At 41.5% G+C, this 26,077-nt stretch overlaps 1 protein-coding gene across 1 annotated transcript in view; it reads right to left on the reverse strand.

Moving 5' to 3' along the window:
* STK32C (serine/threonine kinase 32C) overlaps positions 1-26,077 on the reverse strand; it is a 208,801-nt gene that overhangs the window by 77,838 nt on the left and 104,886 nt on the right. The window contains exon 2 of the mRNA XM_054983368.1: positions 16,490-16,545. Coding sequence (XP_054839343.1) covers positions 16,490-16,545 — 56 coding nt within the window. The remainder of the gene's footprint in view (positions 1-16,489; positions 16,546-26,077) is intronic.

Raw genomic sequence — 26,077 nt, forward strand, 5'->3', positions numbered from 1 at the left:
GAGTAACTGCACTGGAAGATTCCTATTAAGAATTCCAAAGAAGAATAAACAAGAAACTTCAACAGGCACAAAGGATTTTTGAAATAACAGCTTCCAAGCCTACTTTTCTACCGGTGGCCACTTGTACATGCTCATGCTGAGATGTCATAAATTTATATGGGTTCCATGGCTCATATTTCACTCCTGAAATACTAACATTTCAGAATTTCAAAGTTCAGTACACAGAGATCCTGCTTCAAAGTGAAAGCAAACTGCATTCTGCCAATCAAATAGACAGAAATGACAGGTAAGTTCCAGTAACAAGTACAAACTCAGTATTCAGAAACCAGGATACACAATGAAAAAGCTGTTGCCACTACAGTCAATCCTGCCAGCTGGGGGGCAAAACAGTAGGGATAAAAGCCCGTAGGCCTGGCAAATGTTGCTCTCTGCCTGCAAGGCACTCTCTCCTGCATTAGGGCTCTGAAACTCAGAAGGATCCTCTTGGCATTTTTATTACCTTCTCTTCTGTCACATAAAGGACATGAGAAATAACTCCCTGGTTTTTAATTTTTTAAAGTTATATTTATCCCAATTTTGCCTTCCTGGAAGTTAGAAGTGGCAGTTAGGCGAGATGCCTCTGAGGGATAGTAGCAGCTCATTTTGCATGGAGGGCCCAAGAAGGGCAGATGCTGCAGAACAGTGTATCAGCTGCATGTAATGACTCTTCCAGGCGATCGGGTTCTACTAGAAATCTTGCCCTAAGGCCTCCCCTCCCCAAATCCTGGAGTTTTCAAATCTTTGATATTAAAATCTTAACCAAAAATCTATCCTCTGCTATTCTGGTTGAGCCATTGGAAAGAAGAAAAACATGCACTTGCAACTGGGAAACCATGCCAGTTGTTTTCTGTGGCACATCAGGCACACCTTAACTCACGATCTTGTCCATCTGGACACATTTGTGCTCCATAGCTGTCACCACCTTCATACACCCCCTCCAGGGTTGCCAGCAGGGGGAGATGGCAGGTGGCACAGGAGACTTCCCAGAGCATGTGCATTAGCACATGAGCTTGCATGGGGATGTGATGATGTCACTTCTGGTAAAGACACCATTACATCACCGCCACACTGTAACCTCTCTGGCACTTGGGCAAGAACTCTTACGATTTTTGCCCAAATACCAGGGCTTCACCTAGCGACTTGATGACATCACTTCTGCAAGTATAGGGACTGATATTATTACATCGCCAGTGACATCATGATGTCACCCAGAAGGGCCCAACAGTGACTGGTAAGCCCCCCATTTCTTCCCCTGCCAGCCAGCTTAGCAGCTGCGGGAGGCATGGTCTGGGGGTGAAGAATCTCTCACCCCCACCAGGGGTTGGAAGCCCTAATTCCCTTCTACCTTCATTCCTGACACAGGGAACAATTTTTTGAAGGAGGCTGAGGTGCAATAAACAATAAATTATTGTGGTCACCACTGGGCAAATCCTTTGTTCTGTCTCCTTTATCTGTCACCCCAACTCTTGTTAACATGAGAATGGTGAGATGTAAAAGGGGATTTTCTGGAAAGTAGGTTCATTAGTCAGAGTGTTATTTCCAGTTAAGTAGCTCATTCAAGGAAAAAGAGACAAGGAAGAATTCTGCAAAGACAAGCAGCGTAAAAGAAAAGTGAAAAGTTCAGGCTAATTCTAGGTGGGTTATTACCTTAGGGATATTTATTATATGCATGAGGGACAGCTTTTCATGTAAAACATATAGTAGCATAAAGCATCTGACAAGCAAGTAGGGAAAAACAAGTCTCTTTTTCATACTGCTGGTTCAGAGAAAGAGGGGTTAAGTGAGGGTAACTGGTCCAATCAACTCCCTGAAAAAAGTTTTGGTTGTAAATTAAAATCAGCCAATGAATGAAAATTTATCCTACAGACTGGTGACTGTAGTCCCTACACAGAGAGGGAAAATTTTCTCAGTGTCCAGTCATGCAGGCATTATTGTACAGTACACCAGAACTAATAAAATATGTTCAATAGATAGCAGAACCAAAGGAAAGAGTAAATATAAGATTTCCTTATTGCTTAAGAAGCAAACTCCAACAACTAGAGCCAAGAGATACCTCTCAGTTCTGCTTGCCTGGGGGTTATGCTAGGTTATACATTAACATACACACTATGGATGTGTGAAGGGAGATCAAGTCTAAGGACTCAGAGATACCTTAAAATTAAGTCAGCCAATGAGTAACAATGGTCATAAAACTAATATGTACAGAGGTGTTTTTGTCACCTGTTCTGCTGTGACTTCACAGAAAATGCTGTTAAATGGGCCGTTTCCACACTACTTACCTTCATCTGGAACGCCGCGGAATGTCACGAAAAAAATGCGGAAGATAGCATCTTCTTGTGCGAATTTTGCGTGATGTCGCACAAAACTCGTGCGAGAAAACACTATCTTCCGCGTTTTTTTCACGACGTTCCGCAGCATTAGGCATGAAGGTAGTAGTGTGGAAACGGCCATGATCTCTTCCTCTATGAGATATGAGTCATTTTACTTGGGATAATCTTCATATTACTGTAATTGAATAAGGCAGGGCAGAAGACACATTGGCCGATTCCAGACGGCCCTCTGCCTCCCGAAACGTTGCGCGTCGTCGCGCGTCGTCGCACGGAAAACGCGAAATATCGCGTTTTCTCGCACGAGTTTTGCGCGACCTTGCGCAAAACTCGCGCGAGAAAACGCGATATTTCGCGTTTTCCGCGCGACGACGCGCGACGACGCGCAACGTTTCGGGAGGCAGAGGGCCGTCTGGAATCGGCCATTGTGAGAAGAAAGACTGTCAGAGAGCAGCCCCAGAAGTCTTTTAAACATTTGAGCAGTCAAAGAGTGTACTGTAGGCACCTCCTGTCCTGTTTCTCTAGCCCTCATCCTCCTGCTGTGTGGTAAAAAAAAAATGGAGTCCTGCTTATCCAGTATCTGATGGAGAAAGGGAGCAAGAAGTACCTTGTCTGCACATTCTCCTGCTTTAAGGGACAGGCAGCGTTGTAATTTCCAAAGCCAGTGAGGTTGGAAAGATGTAGATGTTTTAAATTGCTATAGCTATAATCAGTAAGGTAGGTGAGTACAGAGGCTGTTTCACAGCTGTTGATTACAGTGATAAGTTTGAACTTACTTACAGAGTCAATCACCCACTGCATGAGAATGTGTGATTTTATTAGTTTTCCAGTATACAGAAAAGCAAGAGTTATACACATGAACACGATTATTTTCCTTCTATTTTTTTTCCACCAGCACTTGAAGCAACCAATATATGTGTGGCGATCCCGGCTAACCCCAGTCAGGAGTTGCCCTTCTGTCATGGTGACACTGGTTTGAGTGGCCTGTGGGTGTACCTATCCCGCCTTTTTGAGCTGCCTTGTTGGTCCCTTTTTGCGTCTCCTCAAACGCCCCAAGTGGGACCCCCTTGTAGGCCTCAGTCACGGTGTAAGAAATGTCAGGGTAGATGTCCCTGTAACTCCTCTCCCCCCTGGGAGGACGTCCCTTAGCAGCAGGGACAGAACCTCCGCTCTCCTCTTCGGCCAGGGCGTTTTCCTGCCTTATATCCCCCACCCCCAAGTGACTGCCCTCCCCCCATCCCAGGGTCCCATCCCAAAGGCCAGGCCCCAAACCTGGGCTATTGGAGGCCAGACTGTTCTTCTCCACAGTCCAGTCTTCTGGGGCCTGCCTCTCAGACCCATCCCCCAGTCCCACCTTCACTGCAGCCCGTCTCCCCGTGGGCCATTCAATGGCTGGGGGTGCCATTCGTTCATGGCCCACCCTCCTGTGCTGCAGGATTCTCTGGGCTCCCTTGATGGGTGGCAAGGCTCATCCTGCTGCTAGGGAGCCACCTAGCCCAACTGGCCATGTCATCCTTCCCCGGCACTGCCTTTCTTAGCCCATCACAGAGCCTCACGTGTGTATTGGCGGGGGGGGGGAGGCGGCTGCGGGAAGTCTGGGCCACGCCTCAGGGCCGGCTCTGGACAATATGTTACTAGTAAAAACAGGAAGGAAAGACAGACACATATTCCATGAACACTTCACAGTGTTCTCTGAAAAATGGCCCCGCCAGGTTGCCAGCTCTGTGTTGGGACGTTCCTGGAGATCAGGAAGTGGAGCCTGGGGAAGGTGGGGGGTTAGGGGATGGAAAGGATCTCATCAGGGTATAATGCCATAAAGTCACCTTCCAAAGCCATTTTCTCTAGGGGAGTTGATCTCTATGGACTGGAGAGCAGTTGTAATTCTGGGAGATCTCCAGCCATCACCTGACAGTTGGCAACCCTACCCATTCATCAACTGAAGGGGCACTAAAGGGGGCAAAAAAATTCACAGCATAGCAGGCAGGAAGAACTGCCATATCTAGGCGCACAGGCAATGCCCATGCTCCCCTCTGCTACTGGATACCCATTTAAACTGCTTTTACACGCGCTGGATAATGTATTTTCAATGTAATTTGCCAATAGTTTGCAACTGGATTTTCCTATGTGAAACAGGAAAATCCAGTTGCAAATGATTGCTAAAGTGGATTGAAAGTGCATTATTAAATGTGTGTGAAAGTAAATCAACCCTGATTCCAATTCATGCAGCATGAGGAAAATGCAGTGTAGGAAACATTCCCTTTTGAATAGGTTTCCTTTGCCCTCTATGATCATGTTGCCTGATCTGATTGGCTACATGGTGCTGTGATGTCACTATACTCTTTACATGATCCCTGATTTGCAGCCATCAGAGTAGGATTGAGAAGATACCCCACCAGAAAGTAGTACTCATAGAGAAATGCTTTTTATTTTGGAAGTTTGGCGGAATGTTGGACAAGTGACAGTTGAAAAGTCCATTGGACAGCAGTCAGAGAGTCAAGCTGCAAGACCAGGATGCCTACATTTCCCATCAAAACTTGAGGGAAGCTGACAAGTGTCCAATCTGTGCCTTTTGTCACTTGTGGTTCTGCTCATAGAGAGTCCTTGTTTCCCATTTGGTCCTCACAACAACCTGTGAGGGAAGTAAAGCTGAAAGAGTGTCACGGACCCAAGATCACCTATTGAGCTTCATGAGAGAACAGGGATTAGAACCCAGATCTTCCAGGTCCCAGTCCAACACTCAAACCGCTACATATAGTTTACCAGCATATATAGTAAGGGTGCATTTCAGTGAACCCAGCACACCAGAGGAAGACTGGCAGCTGCGAGGGGGGGGGCACTAATCAGAATGACTGGACAAATACTTTTCACACATGCATGGCAAGTTCTCTGTTTAATGCGCTGTGGATGAATTATGCTCTTAGGTGAAATATGACTTCAGAGTCATATCTTGAAAATGTAGCAATTTCAGGTATAGAGATACAACTGTACGTAGAATTTGATATCAAGACCCCATTTGTGACCAAGTTGTATCAACTAAACACGCAGAAAACTTATTATTACAGCGGCATAGATCCAAGAGCCTGCTTCAAGAGGGCAGAAGGCATTTCCACTTTTGCAGCAGGACACTTGGATCCAAGCCAGCATTCCCCAGGCGTCTTAAACCATTAGTGCAACCTGTGTGTCAGTGCAGACTATTCCCATTGCGAAGGAGTGTTGGAGTAGGATCTAGGAGACCGAGGTCCAAATCCCTGCTCTGCTATGGAAGCTTGCTGGGTGACCTTGGGCCAGCCACACCCTCTCTGCCTAGCTTCCCTCACAAGGTTTGTTTTTAGAATAAAATGGAGGAGAGGAGAACAATGTAAACTGCTTGGGATCCCCATCAGGGGAAAAGGTGGAGTAAACAAATAAATTATGCTTTTAACTAGCGTTGGTTCAAATCTATCTTGCCCATGTATTACAACTCTGGGTAAGGGAACTGGCTTCTTGCACTATTTGTTTAAAAATATTAAAACATGCAGGTCCTCCTGAGAGAGGTGCTGCAGAAGCTGTTTCTACCACATATCTAGCTAGCGATTTATCAGGAAATAAAGGACCCAGGTGCACACACAAAAGACAGTGGATGGCTGTGAGAAAAGATAAGGGCCGAAAGGCCACTCCACAATCTTCATTTTAAAATCTTCCCCCTCTAGCAGTGCTATCTGACAAAGGTCTAGCTCCACAAAGCTATTCCCATGAGGGCTTGAACACAGACATTTCCTGTACTGTACCGAAGCAAAAGATGCTGGAAGAAACGACAGTTCTGGAAACTAATGAAGCTGAAAATACTTGGTGTTACGGTGCAATAAAATATATTCTGTGTATGTGGGCCCAACACCAAAGCTAATTAAGAAGCTGCTGTGCATGATACACAACTGGTCTTTATAAATGAATTATGCCATGATAGCTCCAGTAATTAAAATTCTTAGTAAATCTAATTCATAGCATTGCAAAACTGATTTGTTGCAAGAATGTTGTACAAGCTTGGAATAATAGAGAGGTGTTTAATGATCTTATTGTACAATCAAAAGAAAAGAGGTTTGTTAGATATGAACACAGTATCTGATTACATGAAGCTAAGGGCCAAGCTAGATGTGACAGCGTCCTCATAGATACCACAAAGAGGACGATGCCATTTTAAAATCATTTAAAAATGCCATGAGGGCTTGATCTCGATCAGGCCCTTGCAGCATTTTTAAATTTTTAAATGACTTTAAAATGGCGGTGGTGTCCTCATGATCATATTTAGTTTGGCCCTCACATACTGTGTCAGATGGGTGAACTATCCAGCCCAGTACTGTTTAGTCCGACAAGCAGTGGCTCTCAAGGGAGTGAGAGGTTTTTAACTGCAGATATCAGGCACTGACTATAGGCTCTTCTGCATTATAAAGCACTGAACTATGACCTTTCTCTAATATAAAACAAATATATCAATGTTCAAAGATGAATATATCTCAATACAGAAGCTTAACAATGCAGTCTTGCACAGATTTACTCCCATCTAAACCCACTGAAATCAAGAAACTCAGACTAGAATAATTTTGAATAGGATTGCACTGTAAAAGAAGGAGGGAGGGAAGGGAAATCCAGTCATCTTCTGTTCCCAGTGCAACCTACTTAACTTTAACAATATTGCTGAAGTTTGTAATTACCTAGTTTAGAAAATGTGCATGTCACTTTCCTTTTAAGCGACATCGTCCCACTATCTTCAATATAATCATTTCTCTGTGATCAAACATTCTACACTCCTTTGTACTTACTGACTTTCATTATATATCTTATCTCAAAAAAAATAAATCTAATCTGCTTTAAAAGTGGACAGATCCACTCCTCCATCATAAAATTATAAAATGAAATAAACGCATATCACATAGGGTTTGTTTCTGTTGTTTCGAGGACAGGTATGCTTTGGTAGAGCTAAGAGTGGATCTTGATGTTGCTCGGGGTAACCCAGGCTGAGCCAAGAAGAAAAGGTTGAGCCAAGAAGAAAATGAAAGAGCAACATTGTGAAATGGATAAACAAGTTAACATATTGCGCCCTTCCTGTAAAAAGCTCAAAGCAGCATCTGGTGGATTCCCTTTCAGGTACTGAGCAGGTCCAGCCCTATTTAGCGTCAACATTGCCACTGCACAAGTATTGTCACATTTCCCTAGACTAGTTCGTACAGAAGACTGAACAGAAAGTCTTTCTCATCCTCACAGAATACCAGCAGTTCTAGGTCTACCAATTCTTTCCTGTGTGAGGCAACCGGTTCCAGATATCAGGAAGTTGCTTGCACATTTGCAACTAACTGAGATATGCTCTTGTTCATCAACTTTCCTTAAACAAAGTTGCACATGGGCCTACACTGGAGGTGCTAACTCCCAACTTATATGGCTGACTGTACCCAAACAAGTGTTTGGAGCAATGACATTGGTGATCAGTAATACGTCAACTCCATATTATCATCAGATTTATTTTATGTCTATGAGGTCAGCCTAATTGACCCTGCATGCTCTCTTTTGTTTTCAGATGGGTACCCATGTTGGTCTGCAGGATTTAAGTCCAGTAGCACCTTAGAGACCAACAAGACTTACAGGGAATACGTTTTCGAGAGTCAAAGCTCCCTTCTTCAGGTACCTTAGGGAGCTTTGACTCTCGAAAGCTTATACCCTGAAAATCTTGTTAGATTCTAAGGTGCTACTGGGCTCAAATCCTGCTGTCTCTCTTGTTTTTTTACACTAGACCAAGGACAGGTAACAGAAAGGGAAGCTCGATGTATTGTCGAAGGCTTTCACGGCCGGAGAACGATGGTTGTTGTGGGTTTTCCGGGCTGTATTGCCGTGGCCTTGGCATTGTAGTTCCTGACGTTTCGCCAGCAGCTGTGGCTGGCATCTTCAGACGTGTAGCACCAAAAGACAGAGGTGTAGCACCGAAAGACAGAGATCTGAGAGATCTCTGTCTTTTGGTGCTACACCTCTGAAGATGCCAGCCACAGCTGCTGGCGAAACGTCAGGAACTACAATGCCAAGACCACGGCAATACAGCCCGGAAAACCCACAACAACCATAGAAAGGGAAGCTGTCAGGATAAAAAGTCAGTATCAGCTCTACTTTGCAAGATGCTTTCTAAGGGACAAAGAAGCTGGAACAGCATTCACAGGTACGACCTGTAGCCCCCAATGACATTTCAGAGATATATTTGGGCATTTAAAAATGCTGGAAGAGCCCAATTTTGATCAAGCCCATGGTGTGGCAGGATCAAGTGATCTTGTCGTTCCCCCCCCTGGTGTCTTTTCAAGTGTTAAAAAAAGCTGTTTTGGCACTTTAAAAGGAGCATGGGTGGACTAAGATTGCTTGGTCCCACCAGGCCACAGTCCCGAGCCTGATCAGGCCTTTATGGCATTTTTACTGGCTGAATACATCTCTAAAATGACATCAGAGTCTATGGGTCAAACCCATGGATGTTGTAACGTCTAGTTTGGTCTTTATTATGCAGGAATATGTGTGCCATTTCCCTCTATCTTGCAAAATGTAGGTAGAGGGAAATGGAATACTACAAATACTACTAAAATACTACAAAAAGGGGGGGGACATAAAAAATCTAACTGGAGCTGTTGCAAAGACATTTTTAAACTGATTCCACTTGAAATACTTTTACAGAGCACATCTTTGGTAACCTTCACAGATAGAAGATTAAAGGTTTATAATTATCTGCTGCAAACTGGGTGAATTATTAAAGCCATGGCAATCCTAAAGTTAAAGTGCTTCTGAGCAAACCACTTTAGAAGTGTGCCTTCTTCAGGAAGGTCATGCAGAAACCATCTTCTCCTGAGCTGGCAAGTAATCTCTTTACACGTAAGTCCCAAGTTACAAAATCAATAGAGTTTAGGGTTGATACACATGTGCACGATTATCAAAGACTGTTACGACTATCAGTGAAATCCTATACAGAGTTATTCCAGTATGAATCCATTGACTACAGTGAGCTTAGACTGATGGAACTTTGCAGAGGATTGCACCATAAATGACTTCACTGCTATCTGGCAATAGCTTATTCTCTCTGCAACGTTTGCAGTGTTCATGCACACAAGTCATTATTTGGGGTTGCAACAATGGACATGAATATACAAGTCTAAATTGCTCTTACTTCAGCTGTGTGGTTAACATCAACAGCATAAGCCCAACAAAAAAATAGTTAAAGACATGGAGAGGTCTTTTTTTTTTTTGTACTTGACTACCAGATGAGCAGTAAGACGTGGTTCAGATGAAACACTGAATTTTGGAACTAAATATATGAACTTTAAAGGAACCTCAGCCTTAGTCACTTGATCCTTTTTCCCCTTGAGCACCACATGCTAATTCCAGATATACATGACAAATGACAAATTATAGTTGGTGCTTTCCTTGGGAAACAAGATTTTAGGCCCCAATTTGCTATTCCTATGGAGAACCCACACATTGCCGGATACTGTGCTACCACAAGAGTAAAAAAGTCACTACCAATATAACAAATTTAGTGTTAAAATGCAAATAGTGCTCTACTATAAATATAATCAATAAGTAATCAATAATTCCATTAATATCATTCAATAAATATCCATAATAGAAAGGGGTCAATAAATACAATTTTCACAAAATCATCCGACAGGTCTAAACATGAGCTCCTGGATTTAAAAGTCAATAATCCAAAGAAGATTCCACAAGGTCCTAGTGCAATATCTCAGTATGAGTTCATTTTCCAGAGAAGTAAAGTAGTCCTGTAAAAGATGTTATGCATTTGTAGAAGAAGCTACAGCTCACAAAGACGCCGCCTACAGGTTTGCCAGCATAAATTCATTCCATCCCGTTTCGTATGTCACTTCTTCCTAGGCTTCTCTATTTCATATCTAATTCACAGCAAAATACAAAATTCAATATATTTATAATGCATAATGCATACTGTGCTATGGCAAGCTTTCAATGCATTTGATGATAATGCAATAATTTCTCTGACTAGATAGCAAAATCTAGGAGATGAATTATGAGAATACTGCAATATCAATGATGTGAGGGTCCTCTGCCAGTTTAGAATCTTGGTTTGCAGGACTTTCTGCAGACCCAGAAAAAACTAATTAACATGCGGCATACAGGGAAAGGAGGGATTATGCGAAGGAACCTGCAACTCAGCAGTGAACGTCTGAATGAAATTCACATGTTGTTGCTACTAACAAAATTCATACGTTAAGGGGATGAATGCTGCAGCCTCTCTCGGTGACTAGTTTCTTACAGATGTCTTTTGTTTATTAAACATTGTTATAGCAATGGAAACTGTAATGTTTACATTTCAACTGAATTCTAATGTTTTATACACAATCGTTTCTGTTTAATTAACCTGGAGTTTTTAATGTGTATGTATAATAAATATGCCATTTTTAATTTCTTTTGTTTTTGTATGTTGTCATTTTGAGTCTTTAGGTTTCATCATTTGTGTTGCTGTATTTATTCGTCTTATGGCATTTTTGCCCATTTTCAATGCAAGCTTTAGCAAATCTGACTTCAATGGACTTAGAAGAGCTGAACTCTGCTTAGGGTTGGATTGTTTATGTTTCATGCCTTTCAATGCCATCTTTACACCTCTGATGCACGAAACAGGTATAAATTTTAATGGAAATATTTCTATCAAATTTCATTAGTAGAGAGAAAAAAGACAACTGCAGTTTCATCTTCAGCAGGCAGAGAACTCATGTTAAAAACTGGAGTTTTCAAAATGAAATGAGAAGACTGCAACATTTACTACTCAAAGTGCTTTACAATGCTTATCACTAATCTATACATAAATCTGTAAGTCATTTCTGTTTGTACTTTACAAATTGAGGAATCATGACAAGAAAGGAGTTACTTGCCCAGTGATGCTTAGTAAGTTTATAGCTCAGGTAAGAAATTGGATCTAAAACTAACTACTGTACTGTATTGGCTCTCATATGCAACATGGGCAGTAACTGAACCTTCTTTGTGAGACTAATCTTAACACATTGATGCACTAAATCTCTATGGTAACCAGGTTCCTCATGCACAGCACTGTAGATTAACTCCGCACTGTGAATTTGTCCGTCTTCTTTCATGGTTTTTGCCCTTCTACACACCCGTGCCTTATAATTTTTTAACCCATGAAAAACAGGCAGGGCCTTTGTGGCATCCTTCACAGTGAGAGGTAACAAGGGGAAATGTAGCATTGCTTCTCAAGTATTAATCTCCTATCTAAGCATACTGAGAAGGCATTATGTTTCATCCACTAGCTTTTCACCAAAGGTCAGCTATATGAACCAGAAACACTACAGCACACTTTGGGGGGCAGGGGGGAGGCATAATGGAATTAAGGAATCATAGATTGTGGACTTAATGGCCTCATTGGGGACCTTCTTTAAATGGAAGTGTATATTTTCAGATGCCAAACATACATTAGTTCTGAAATCTAATGATGCTGATGTCTTCCAGTTTCTGAGCTAATAATTACACTTAAGCCATTTCAAACACACAACACCAAAACATGAACTCACATGAAAACCTGAAGAGGCCTTATACTGAATCCGACCATCAGTCCATCAAGGTCAGTATTGTCTATACAGACTGGCAGCAGCTCTCCAAGGTCTCAGGCAAAGAGGTTTTTCTCCTCACCTATTGCCTCACCTATTGCCAGGCCCTTTAACTGGAGATGCTGGGGATTGAACCTGGGACCCTTTTGCATGCCAAGCATAGGCCCCACCACTGAGCCACAGCCTCTCCTCATGAGACTGTACTATGGGAAAGCAGCTTTATCACAAATGTAGAAGGTTGGGTGAATGAGTACTCACATCCCACATTGTTTATCCTTGGGAAATAACATTGTAAAGCAATGAGGTAACGTTACCCATTCTTTTCCAATCAGCATAGCAACATTTAGGAAAGACTCTGATGTTAAATAGCTGAGTTACAATGAAGCTTATTGATACATTGTATTAACCAGGGTTAATGACACCTTTCTTAGTCATTCAGGCATTAAATTGCTTGACATAGACTTTGAAGGGCCACAAGATTTTTACTTTATTATTGCTGTGACTCATACAGCTGTCCTGCTGGGATCCCCTACTGTTCACCTTGTAACAGGTGCCCCTCAACGAATAGATGCTGCCACTAAGGGGAAGAGACAGAAGTGGTGAGAAGAGAGGACAGATAAAATTCCAAGTGTTTGTATTTCTATGACATTTCTATGACTTAAGAGTCATCATTTGGAGTCACGTAGGCCAGTCAGTTTACATATAATGAGAAGAACAATATGTTGAATTTTCTGGTAGAAGACTGTAATTGGCTTAATACAGAGAGATGTTCAAAGCCCATGCTCGGGTCTAGATTGTTTCACAATTACAATCACAGGCAAGAATCTGCTATACTACATTTTATGGATTTGTTCAACTCTACATAAAACAGGGAAAAAATAAACTTCTTGTTAGTCAGCCACGGCTAGATGATTTTTCATTCTCTATTTTAAGAAATGCCTGGATTTTTTTACTCTCCACTCTGTCTTGTAGATATATAGTAGTTCTTTTTCTCTCCTTCTAAAATGGAGAGAAGAGAACCACATATGCCACCCCAGGCTCCTTGGAGGAAGGGCGGAATGAAAATGTACTAGAGAAATAGATTTCTTGTTTAAGCAGATTAAAGAGTCACCTTATTTCTTCACCAGATAAAGCATTGCATTTTTATTTCAGTAGAATATTTACTAATAATGAGCTTGGCTCATATTTTGACACATGCCTGATTCCACAGATTGCATTTCATTAGCTCCTTTATCGGGCACTGAATTAAAAGGTTATAAAACCATAATGGAAAGAACGAATCATACATTGCAGCCATAACCCATTCCATGAGTCATAATTGCATGTTAGAACTCAGCTGATTTCATGACATTTAGCACTTTTATCTTAATCTTCCTGATTATTTTTGGATTAAAAGAGGAATGATGTCTTTGGATATCAGAGATATTTATCAGAATCTAAGTGGAAAGAAGAGCTTGTCCAAAATGAAAATTAAAATGATCAGTTATGACTAAAGTCATTTTCTTAAAAAACCTCTATATTATTATATATTTGGATTTTGATAAAATTTTGGGGAGTAGCATACAAGTTGGGTTGCCAGCTCCAGGTTGGGAAATTCCTAGAGATTTGGATATAGTGGAGCTTGTGGAAGGGATGAAGCTCAGCAGGAATGTGATGTCCTAGAGTCTACCCTCCAAAGCTGCCATTTTCTCCAGGGGAACAGGTCTCTAGAATCTAGAGATCAGTTAATTCTGGGAAAACCTCAGGCCCCACCTGGAGGTTGGCAGTCTTACATACGGGTGATAATGCTTATCGTCTCTACAGCACTTTCAAACATTCAAAGCAGACTTCGCCCAGTTCCACATTCACATTTTCTGCAATAGTTTGTGCTTTACTTTCTATATCATACGTGTGTCTGTGTAAAGCGCTGTCAAGCCACAGCCAGCATATGGTGATCCCCTGCTGGGGTTTTCAAGGCAAGAGACATTCAGAGGGGGTTTGCCTCTGCATAGCAACCCTGGTCTTCCTTGGTGGTCTCCCATCCACATACTAACCACTGCCAACCCTGCTTAGCTTCTGACGAGATCAGGCTAACCTGGGTCATCTAGATCAGGGCCCTACATCACATAGTGCCTAAAAACAGCTCGTACAGCATCTTGTGCATGAATAAATAACGCCATCTCCAGATACTCTATGTTTAACATAGTGCAAAGGGCCACCATGTGGTTTTTTCAACCTTCCACAAGGATCTTAACGCACATGGAAATCTTTCCGTGGATCCAAGCCATTAGAACATAAAAGCATAAGAAGAACCTACTGGATCTGACCAGTGGTCCATCTAGTCCAGCATCCTGTTTCACAAAGTGGCCAACAAACAGGCCACAGATATAAAGGCCTTCTCCAACTCTGCCTCCCAGCACTTGTATTCAGAGGTTTGGCCTCAAGACAGAGTACATTTTATACTATATGGATCATCTGTGTCAGAAGGGGATAGAAAATGTTATGTTCCCCCTGTAAAGTACTGTGCTTAATGTAAGAAATGGTTTTAAGCTTAGACTTTGGCAAGCACCGTAGCTGAAGGAAATTCATAACTGGGAAAGTTACCTAGAATGTTGCAATCTCTTCTAGTGATGTTTTATATTAAGTGATTCTGAGGTTTACAATGTATTAAAAAGAAAGAAAAATGGGTAAGATACTTCCATTAGGTCAAATAATTTTTAAAATATAGAACCTGTATGAGAAACATTGTAATACTAAAGGAACAACAGCAGTCTTCTATCTGCCAACAGTGTTGCCAACACTGATGTGCCTCCATTTTCTTGACATGAATCTCTGTCCTTTAGGTTATCACTTGGCCTGATTATTACAGAAATTGCTAGGAAGGAACAAAAGGTAGACTGGCAAAAGGAAAGTGAGGCTAGGACTAGTTAATCTGCATAATGGAATCTGAGCCCTCTGAGACTGCGGATGGTTCATCAAGGAAAGAGCTCCATTATGCACATCTAAAGAGTCATGAGTCATGAGGAACCCAGCTCAGCCAAGGTACCATGGCTATTACACTGTCTATTTTGATCCAATCAAGTGTTCAAAACTGCAGCCTTCATTCTCTCTTCAAATAGGCCAATCAGATTCCTTCACTCCAACTCTCATTCAAACAGATCAATCAAGATTCTTTCCAGCCTCCAGTCCCTCCCCTTCTCCTCTGATTGGAGGAGCAGTTGGCCTCCAATCTGCCTTGCATTCCCACTGCCACCAATCAAAAGCCATAGATTAGACTTTCCAAGATCTCCCCCATCTCTTGTCAAGCCTTCAAAATCTACATTTGTTTTCTATTGTGCTTGATTTCCGTAACTGAGATCCCTTCCCCCATGCCTGCTGGGATCTGTGCCAGCTCTCTCACTTGCCTTCTGTCCTTGTGCCCTGGGTTCTGACATGTTGGTCACAGTCAGCTTTGTTACAACGTTTGCCTCTCTTCTGATGTATTGCCTGGAATTGCTTGTAATTCTTCCTCTTGGTTTCCCATGCCCTTCTCTGCAAAATGTCCTTCCTCCAAGCCTTAATAAGCCATCCTCAATGGTTCCCCAAGCCCAGAAAAGAATAGGTAATGCTCTTCCCTTCACCTCTCCTCTGCCTACTTTTTGCTTCCTTTCCCCCATTCTCTGGGGTACTCACTGCTCTGTGGGGGCACTACCTGGAGAGTGCTAGGATCATTTAGTTGTACTGACAACCTCTGTGGTATTTGTGCTGCAATGTACTGGAATACTTGTGCTGCAATGTACTGATTCCTTCTCTTTCTTACCACAATGTACAGTGTAGACGCAAAATGTCATGAAGCACAGTAACAAGCTGCTTTCCAGAATGTTCAGACCGCTGTGATTGTTGTTGCCACTTTCTTTGGTCTTTCCACGCAGAGCAGAAAAGGATAGAACTCAAAGGGCAACTGCCTTTAGGTCAACATATACTAAATATGACTTAGACAGCCAAAGAATTATGAAATGGAGGCAATGAAATACCTCTCTGTAGGAAGACCATCAGACAGTTGGCAAAACAACAAACATTGTAAGTGGAATGAAAAACTAAAAACAAAATCTAGAGAAGATAAATGTCAAAGGACAAAGTGCCAAGAAATAAACCCATCCAAGGCAAACGTCATGACAAAAGCAATTATGATCCATATCGTAACACAGAGATAATGTAGGAAATGTGCTGAAGAGGAGAAAAAACTAGTAAAAAATTAATCAATAGTTGGTTTCCTGTGCTCTTGTAAGCAGAATGTCACAGCAGCCTCTACTGATATCAAAATGTGATATGATCACTGTTATTATATATTATTCAGCTGATTTCATTTAAAAGGAACTGTATGGAACTATGTAGAATACGTTGCTCTGTTAAAAATGTGACCCTAATAATTATAGTAGAAAAAATGGCAGAGCAATTAAAACAAGGTTCCAGTTCTTACTGAATCAAAGCAGTCTATGAGACACTCATCTTTACTGTGGAGCACTTAATCACATCCATTTCCTTCCCCCACAAATTACAAACTTTTTCTCTTACCTTGCCAAAGCTTCCCTTCCCAATTGCTCGAAGGATCTGAAAGTGATCAAAGTTCACTGCAAAAAATAAAAAATCTCATTAGCTTCCCACCAAGATATTTCAAAGAAGCATGTCACCAATCCCTTTACCAAGCAGTGAGGTGCAGTTTATTAGATCCAGACTAGAGAAACATGGCTTTGATTCCTACATAGCAACGAAGCTCAATTATCTTGGGTCAGTCACACTCTCATCCTAACCTATGCCACAGGGATATGGTGAGGATAAAATGGGAATAACCAGGGCCAGCGCCAGGGTTTCTGGTGCTTGAGGCGAGATACTTGCCCTGTGCACATGCGCACACTCTGGCCCTGCGCGATGACGTCACTTGTGATGTCATCACACAGAAGTGTCTCCCTCACCTGAGGCGGGCGCAGCAGTGAAGGGGCGGAGAGGTGATCAGGGACACGTCCCGCTTCCCCGCTTACTGCTGCGCCACCGGGGCGCCCAGCTCGCCTGGGGCCGAGCCGAGGTGGGTGCAGCGATGAAGGGGTGGAGAGGTGAGCAGGGATGTGGCCCACTTCTGGGTCACAGGGGCTGGCTCGTACCTCCTTCAAACTTCAGCGCTCAAGGCGGCTGCCAGCACGGCCTCCATGGACATGTCGGCCCTGGGAATAACCCTCACATACACAATCCATAACTCTTTAGAAGAAAGGCAGGGTATAAAGTTGAGAAATGAATAAACTGTCAATAGCGTACAATATTGAGTAATCACTGACTTTACCAAAAGGATGATGCACCAGTTGTCTCTGACATAAACATGTAGGTAAGCACTTTAACTGGACTTGTGGCCCCACAACTCCCTCGACTGAGCAATGTCAATCCAGGCATGGAGACCTGGAGTTTGTTTTAAACCACCATTCTTTCATTGCACTCCATGCAAGAAAGGAACACCGAGGCTGTGTTAATACAGGTTTGGTTCTACCACCCAAGCAATAGAGAGGGTGCACAAATATATCTCACACAATGTTTCAGGTGGGTAGCTGAGCTGGTCTGTAATCGAAGAGCAAGACCCAGTTCCAATGGCAGCTTAAAGACCAACTAGATTCCCAAGGTATGAGCTTTTGAGAGTCAAGGCTCAGACCTTCATCAGTTTCTTGTCAGGGAGATTTGACTCCCAAAAGTTCATATCTTGGAAATCTAGTTGGTCTTTATGCTGCCACTGGATATCACACATAGAAGACAAGATCAATGATCCTGTCACCAGAAGCAAAAGACCCAGATCAAGCTGGATGAAGGGTTCAGGAAAGCTTCCGCCATAACTAACTAGGCTGTTATAAAGGGAGATGATGGGTATATTTGTTCTTTTACTGTTAGCAGACTCTTCCCTCCCCATTTCCACTATTCACTGCCAATCTGACTTTCCCATTTTGTTCATATTTCATAAAATAAAAAATAATTCTAAAACATAATCTATGCACAGAAACACGCTCAGGAATTGAACATGCAAAGGAGTGCTTCACATTCAGGTCCTGTGACTGGCTCACTGCATATGGGATATATGTATGTATGTACGTACATATATATAAATTTATTTGCTTCATTTATAGCCTACCTTTCTTGCTGAGAGTTAAGGTAGATTACAGAAACAATCAGATAGCAGAGAACCCTAACAGCGCAGAAGGACTATATACATCTGTGTGTAGGGTTATTACATTGGGACCCCGTGCACATAGGCAAACAGATTACCAGTGCTTTACAGGACTCATCCTGTTTTGAGTGCTGGGCTCCCTTCCCTCCTTCTGATATGTGACCAGTACGTAAGACTACACGTGCTCACCTTCTGTTCAGCCAAAGTGAATCTCTACATGCCAAATTCAAAATTTCATGACCATGGATGATTGGTAGGCTTACATTACCATTTGTTTCCACTGTTATGACGTATGTCCTACAGCCAATTCCACAGTAGAAGTTCATAAACAAGCAAGCTGCCAATTTCTGAATGAAGCAGTAATTCCCCCAAATCTGGCTGAAATTTGCACATACTAGAAATATGAGTTGCCACTCTGTAATGAATCTGAAATTGATTTTAAACATTTGATTCTTAGCTAAGTTCCAAGCCTAACCACGGCAACACAAAAAGACGCATAAAGCATTTAAATAACATCAAAAGTACATAATGAGATCTCACAGGGGAGCACTATGCCTTTGACTCCTTCCAGCGCACTGCTTTTGAATCAGAAGTGCCCTGCATGGCTTCGGATCAGTGCTTGGCCACCACTGAGAAGGCTTCATAGTACATAATGTCTGTAATTAATTTGCATACTCAATTAGATGTAACCAGCAAATTGACGTATCATTTTCTTGAACCAGGCTGAAATCATGCAAGATTCACTGAACATCCTGAACTCTCCTGCTTTGAAACACATCTTAGAATTATTACAGAACTTGAGCTAAGGTAGAACTAGATGTTATGTTCCATATTAGGCTACTGTCAAAAGGGGAGGAGGCTACTCACTTCTCTACCTCTCCCTTTAATAAGTAGTCAGACTATTATTATTATTATTATTATTATTATTATTCAAATTACACACAACACAATCAATAATAAATAAAGATCACATGTTATCATTGATTGGCCTTGCTGAGCTGATACAAGTTTCTGCCAGAGACCTAACTATCAGCTAGGTATTGGTGCAATATGTACGCTGTTCCAAGTAATGCCATCTTTTGCATTTCTGTAGGTGTTATGCAGGGCTTTTTTTCTGGGAAAAGAGGTGGTGGAACTCAGTGGGTCACCAGCACAGGGGGCAACTCTTGGCGGGAGGTAGTGCCCCTGGTACCACACACATGTGCACAGAGTGTGCGTATGCTCCCAGGACCACAAAATGACATCACTTTGGGTCAGCTGGAACAAGGGGGGAGTTTTTAAAAGTTTAAATCGCCCTCGGTGAAAATGGTCACATGGCCGATGGCCCCGCCCCCTGATCTCTAGGCAGAGGGGAGTTTAGATTGTCCTCTGCACTGCTCGGCATGGAGGGCAAGCTAAACTCCCCTCTGCCTGGAGATCAGGGGGCGGGGCCACCAGCTATGTGACTATTTTCAAGAGGTGCCGGAACTCTGTTCCGCTGCGTTCCAGCTGAAAAAAAAGCCCTGGTGTTATGTCAGAAAGCTGCAGTTTTTCCATATAAGTTGCAAAAAATTTTGAAATAGTTTCCAGTGCCCCAATGACAATGAGGACTACTGTTGCATTCTTCTTCCGTAGTCAGGTGGTTTCTATCGCCAGATCTCTATATTTAATCATTTTTTCTTGTTCTTTTTCTTCGACTCTGGCATCCCCCAGGATTGCCAAACTTTTTGATTTACCCAAACTTTTTAATTTTCCACAACTGTTATGTCTGATGTATTGTGTTCAAGGTGTTGATCAGTTTGTTTTCTAAAATCCCACAAGATCTTGACTTGATCATTCTCTAACACCTTTTCCACCAGATATTCCCATAATTCTTGGGATACTGGCAGATTTTACTTTTTACTCAACGACTAATGAATCAGCTTTGCAGCCCTATCATGTCTAGCTTTGTAGTCGGTCTGTGCAATTTTGGTGCATTCATAAATAAGGTGGGACATAGTTTCATCTTTTTCCTGGCAAAGTCAACATTTTGGATTTTCACTGATTTTCTGAATTTTGGCTTTCATAACATTAGTTCACAATGCTTGTTCTTGTGCTGCAAAGATCAGACCTTCAGTTTCTTTCTTGATTGTACCCATCTTCGACCATGCCCAAGTTAGGCTGCTGTCACTTGTTCCTTCAATATTTTTTAGACATTGCCCATGTAAGGGTTTGTTCTTCCAGCCATTTAACCTATTCTCAAACTGTTTCTTCTTGTATTCAGCCTTTGTTTCAGTTGTTTTTAATATGTTCTCTGTTTTCACAGTCTGAAATAATTTTTCTATGCTTTTACTGATGTAATCATTCAGGCCTCTCTTTTCTTCTTCCACTACCTAATGTACTTGTAACAGCCCTCTTCCACCAATTTTTCATGGTAAATAATAGCCTGTCAACATCACTTTTCAGTTGTAAAGAGTGATGCATGTTCATTAGTTTTTGCGTTTTTCGATCCAATTTTTCTAAATCACTTTGTGTCCAATCTATTATTCCAGCTGGATATCTGATCACTGGAATCACCATGTATTTATGGCCTTGATTGTATTTCCACCATTTAATTTTGACTTCAAAATTTTTCGTACTCTCTTGATATATTCTTTCTGAGTCAGTTCTTTTACTTTCACATAATAATAATAATAATAATAATAATAATAATAATAATAATAATAATAAACATTTATTAGACATCTTTTTTCCTTGTAGGAACTTGAGGTAGCTTATAAGATAAATAAAAATACAACCTTGCCCTCGAATTTAAAAAACATAGTTTAAAACTGCTAGTAACTGAAGAAAACTAAGTTAATTAAAAGCAGTCCTAAATAACAGTCTGTCAGTACCTTTATTGGCATAAAATAAAGTTAAACAAAATCAGTATTTGAATTGACAAAATGGAAAATACAATCCAAAAACACTCATCTCTCCAGAGCTTAAATCTTGTAATCCCTAATTCTCATAGCAATCCAGAGAAATCTCGCTACTAAAATGGTAATACGGGGACATGGATTTAATAAAAGGAGGGAAACAAGCTTCATTTCTGGGTGATTAGACTTGTTATACAAAATAGGGTTAATTGGGGCTTCCAATTTTGGATGTAAAATTCACATCAGAACAATATGTAATCATGGTTGTGGATTTTCCGGGCTGTATTGCCATGGTCTTGGCATTGTAGTTCCTGATGTTTCGCCAGCAGCTGTGACTGGCATCTTCAGAGGTGTAGCACCGAAAGACAGGGATCTCTCAGTGTCAAACTGTGGAGGAGATGTTTGCAGGTGATTTATATCTACTCAGAAAGGTGGGTTGGGTTGTGTCATCCTGTAAGGGTTTCCCAGGGTGTGGAATGCTAATGGAGTGCTAATGCTTCACTGTATCCTGAGGAGGTTCTTTTGCATATGGATTGGTGCTTGATATGCTAATCTTCTCTGCAGGGCTATTGTGGGTTGTAGAGTCTTTTGTTAGCCTGGTGTTTTTCAGAACTGGAAACCATGCCCTATTCATTCTTAAACTCTCTTCTTTCCTGTTGAAGTTTTGCTTATGCTTGTGAATTTCAATGGCTTCCCTGTGCAATCTGACAAAGTAGTTGGACGTGTTGTCCAGTATTTTGGTGTCCTGGAATAAGATACTGTGTCCTGTTTGAGTTAGGCTATGTTCAGCCACTGCTGATTTTTCAGGTTGTCCAAGTCTGCAGTGTCTTTCATGTTCTTTTGCTGCGCTGTGGATGCTGCGCTGTGTGGTCCCAATGTAAACTTGTCCACAGCTGCAGGGTATGCGGTATACTCCTGCAGAGGTAAGAGGGTCTCTACTGTCTTTTGCTGATCGTAGCATCTGTTGTATTTTTCTGGTGGGTCGGAATACAGTTTGTAGGTTGTGCTTTTTCATAAGTTTTCCCATCTGATCAGTAATTCCTTTGATATATGGCAAAAACACTTTTCCTGTAGGAGACTGTTTTTCCTTAGTTGTTTGATTTATCCTGGGTTTAATTGCTTTTCTGATTTCATTTCTGGAGTAACCATTTGCTTGAAGTGCATGGTTTAGATGATTAATTTCCTCAATTGATCCTGGTTCCCTGTTGTTGCATGGGCAAGTTCTTTCATGGTAGAGCAATTTCATAAATCTTCCATAAAGGACTGCTGATGGGAAAACACTGAATCTTGCTAACATAAAGGCACAGCATAAATGTGGGGTTGTATGCTGTGTAAAATAGGTAGCTGGAAGTCTCTGTCTCAATGCTGAAATAAACTGCAAAGAGTAGCAGGCTTTGTCTGCAAGAAACAAAAGTGTTTGCTTCTCAATGTCAAGAAGTCTCTGTTTCAAAGATCTAATGCTTGAGATTCATCTAGCATAAAGAGGAAATTCAGAGGTATAACAATTAAATAAATGTTCCTCAAGATTAAATGAAACCAATTAGTATGAAAATGAAACTGACAACATTAGAGAGACATAATTGTTAGGTCCTGCCCTATAATGGAGCTGTAGCCAGAATTTCAGTGTTGAAAGCCAAGCTCTGGTCAGGAGACCCTGCCCTGTCTCCAGGCGCATGGCCTCGTAGGCTATGCAATTTGGGACCCTAAGAATACATTGCAGAAATATGGCCTGGATCTGCTCAACATGTGAGTTGAACAAATTGATTTTTATTTTTTTTGAAATAACAACATCTTTATTTGCCTCCTAAAGCTCAACAAGGATGGGGCCAGGTGCATCTCCCTGGGGAGGTTCCTTATTGTGGGGTTGCACCGCCAAGGCCCTCTTCCGTGTACCCAACCAAACAAGCTTCTTTACTTTATGGAACAATCAAGAGAGCTTCTCCCTGGAATCTTAATTTCCTGATAGGAACATATGGGAAAAGATGGTCCTTCAGATAACCCAATTCCAAGCCAGACAATGCTGTGATGTCATCACTACAGCTTGTTCCTGCTCCATAGGATTGGCTGTTACTGGCAAGATGGAAAAATCACTTAGGTACCTGTGTCACATTACAGCACCATCTCTGTGTCAAGCACTTCCACATCTATTGTGGCTATTATGAAGTTGAGAAATATACTTTTCTTTCAGGGAAGCCATGAAATCTCAGAATGCTAATGAGAACCCTAGAGCAGTAAAAACATTGCTTATGGAAAGAAGCATTGTGTTTGGCTTGCAGAGAAGTTCTTTCTGCTTTACATTGCCCACAGATATTTGTGCATTATTATAATGTGTGGAATGGTATTTCTAAATAATGTCATATAAAACAGAAGTCTGGTGTCATATAAAAGAGAATGTCACATAAAACAGACTCACATGGCTATCCCTCTGGAATTATTAAATAATGTCAACCCACAATCAGAAGAGTGCATTCCTGATTAAGAAAGACAATGCATTGAACTAAAGAATGAACTGGTAAAATGGAAGCGTGGCTCTTTGGTAAAAAAATCTGAGTTGGGCAAAAGGGAACACTTTATGGCGAAAAGAAGTGATTCCAAGAAGTGATTCACAGTATGTTTTGAATCCACAGCCTCCAGTAAGCTGCTGTACTTGACTGTGATGAGTTCATAACAGTGTTGGTGAATCTGTAGCAGTCCACTTAGTAGTTACGTATGCTAAGAGGAAACCAACATAATGAGAATTAAACCACTGGCTTCCGCTCACTTGATTTATGACTCCATTTGAATTTTAGCTCCTAGCTAATTCCAGAACCATAATGGAAAATAATGGAGGAAGGGAAAAGCATATATCACTTTAATCATATTTAGTGTTGCCTGGATCTTGAAGCAAAGTAACTAGAAAATTATTAGTACTGGGATAATGGTTATGATATGGCCTCTATAAAAAGTAATCATAGCACAAGATACTGTGTAATGCGTTTATCTAGCTAGATACAAATCTATTTCAACTAAAAATAAAAATCCTGCTTTTAGGATCCTGGTTCAAATGTTATAAAAGCCATTAAAAGACTCTCATTTCAGCCCAACCCAGAATTCTGAGACTCTTCTAAGTCCCACTCCTTACAATCGGAAAGACTTCAACAAGAACTTAACTTTTCCATTAACATTCAAAAGGCACAAGAGTACATTATAGAGCTAACATTATACAGCATACTAAGCAGAGTTACACCTTTCTAAATCTATTGAGTAAATCCATTGAAGTCAATGGGCTTAGAAGGGTGTAACTTCTGAGAGATGGCACTGCCAACTATGCTATATAACACCCAATGGGAGTTTGCAGTGGCAGCAAAGCCCACACTAATTGAGTTGTTTTGATGTACTGGGGGGAGGCTTCAGGAAGCAGAGAACTTAGGAAAGAAAGAAAGAGAATGGACAGATGTGCACTCATCAAAGAGAAAGATGAGGAAGTGGGAAATGCATGCCTTAATTCAAAATACTCAACCAAATCTGCGGTTGAAGGCTTTTGGTTTCTTTTTGGTGGAGTCAGATGAGCAAGATTACAATAAGAGAACAACTGCAAAGCTTTTCTTTCTCCTCCCTTCTCTCAAAACATAGTGACACCATACGACTTTTTGTGCTGAACGCACAGCATTTCTAAAAATGACAACACATCTCCCCAGAAGATGTGATTATTCCAGAAATAGAAGATTCTAAAGTTGCTGGGAACAATACGGAGTTTCACTTTTTTTGTCAGCTGACAGAGAAAGCTGTCTTTCACTTATGAGTCGAGTATCATTGGAGATGATTCGTAACAGCTCAAGTCATGTATAAATGTGGAGAGAAGAGTTTTTATGATCCACAGTCTTAAGAAGCAGAGTGATAGCAGCTGTTACCTATTTGGAGGACTACTAATGGGTCTTCAGGGTAGCACAGTTTTGACAATGGCACTCCATTAAATCCAATAAGGCTTTTGGGCATGAGGTTTCAGTGTGTGGGGGGGTGGGGGAGGGTGACAGTAAAAGCTAAAGAACGTGCTATAAATTACAAGTTGAATTAAATGCAGCAAAGTCACATAAACATATACATCTGTTGATTATAGCAGAACTTCAAATGACGGGATTTGTAGGGAGATTTTATCATTTCTTGTGAAAACAGTGCCATTCATTATCCCCCTTAATTACTCGGATAGCTTATGTTCAGCTAGTCACCTCTTATACAAAAGGAGGAATGCTGTTTATAAAGATTTCACACTTGATATTGGAGACAAATGCCTCTACTGAGAATCCACAGCGGAGAGCAGATAAATATCTGTCAAAATATAATTAAAGCTCATAAAAATTATTTGTAAATTATCTGCAAAATTATTTGTGCTCAGTTCCAATGTAATGTAAAACCATGGCTTATTTTAGCTACGGTTACCGAGGGAAACTAAGATTCGACACACATATGACCAGTAATTCCTGGTCTCTCTCAGCAAATCCTGGCTTCAGTGCTGTCACTCTTTCCCCTTAACTCCCCAACCCAGCTGCTATCCCAACCTGCCTCACAGCACCCAACTGGCCATATGTACCCTGGCCTTGAGGCTAGCAAAGGAAGCTGCCAGGCTTCCATGTTAACTCTTGCCTCTCCCACACACACAAACCTCAGGAAAACAACACCCCACTTCCTATTTCAGTGCATCACATTCACACATGCAACCAAGCACATTCATCCAAACTTCCCTTCTCTCGTCCATACCATACATGGCATTTGCAGCAGATATTGTATCCCCTCCAACTTTTTTCTGTACACATGAAAAGATTTTGACTTCCCACAAACGCTACCTGTCAACCCCATGCTCAGCATCTAAAATCACAACAAAGTGCCCACACACCCCACTTGAGTGTCCACTCACACAATAAACATGCAGATGAATTTTGTTAAATGCCCTTTACAGAACAGAAAAATCAAGCAGTAAGAGCTGTGAATGCTAATTTAGGGCCAAACTAGATGAGACAGTGTTCATGAGTTCACCCTGAGATGGTACAGCCATTTTGTAGACTGAGTTCCCCCACCAAGGAATGCCTTTCAACAGTGTCAGGTTGAACA

The sequence above is a fragment of the Eublepharis macularius genome, chromosome 6 (assembly GCF_028583425.1).
Source record: "Eublepharis macularius isolate TG4126 chromosome 6, MPM_Emac_v1.0, whole genome shotgun sequence".
NCBI classification, from domain to species: domain Eukaryota; kingdom Metazoa; phylum Chordata; class Lepidosauria; order Squamata; family Eublepharidae; genus Eublepharis; species Eublepharis macularius.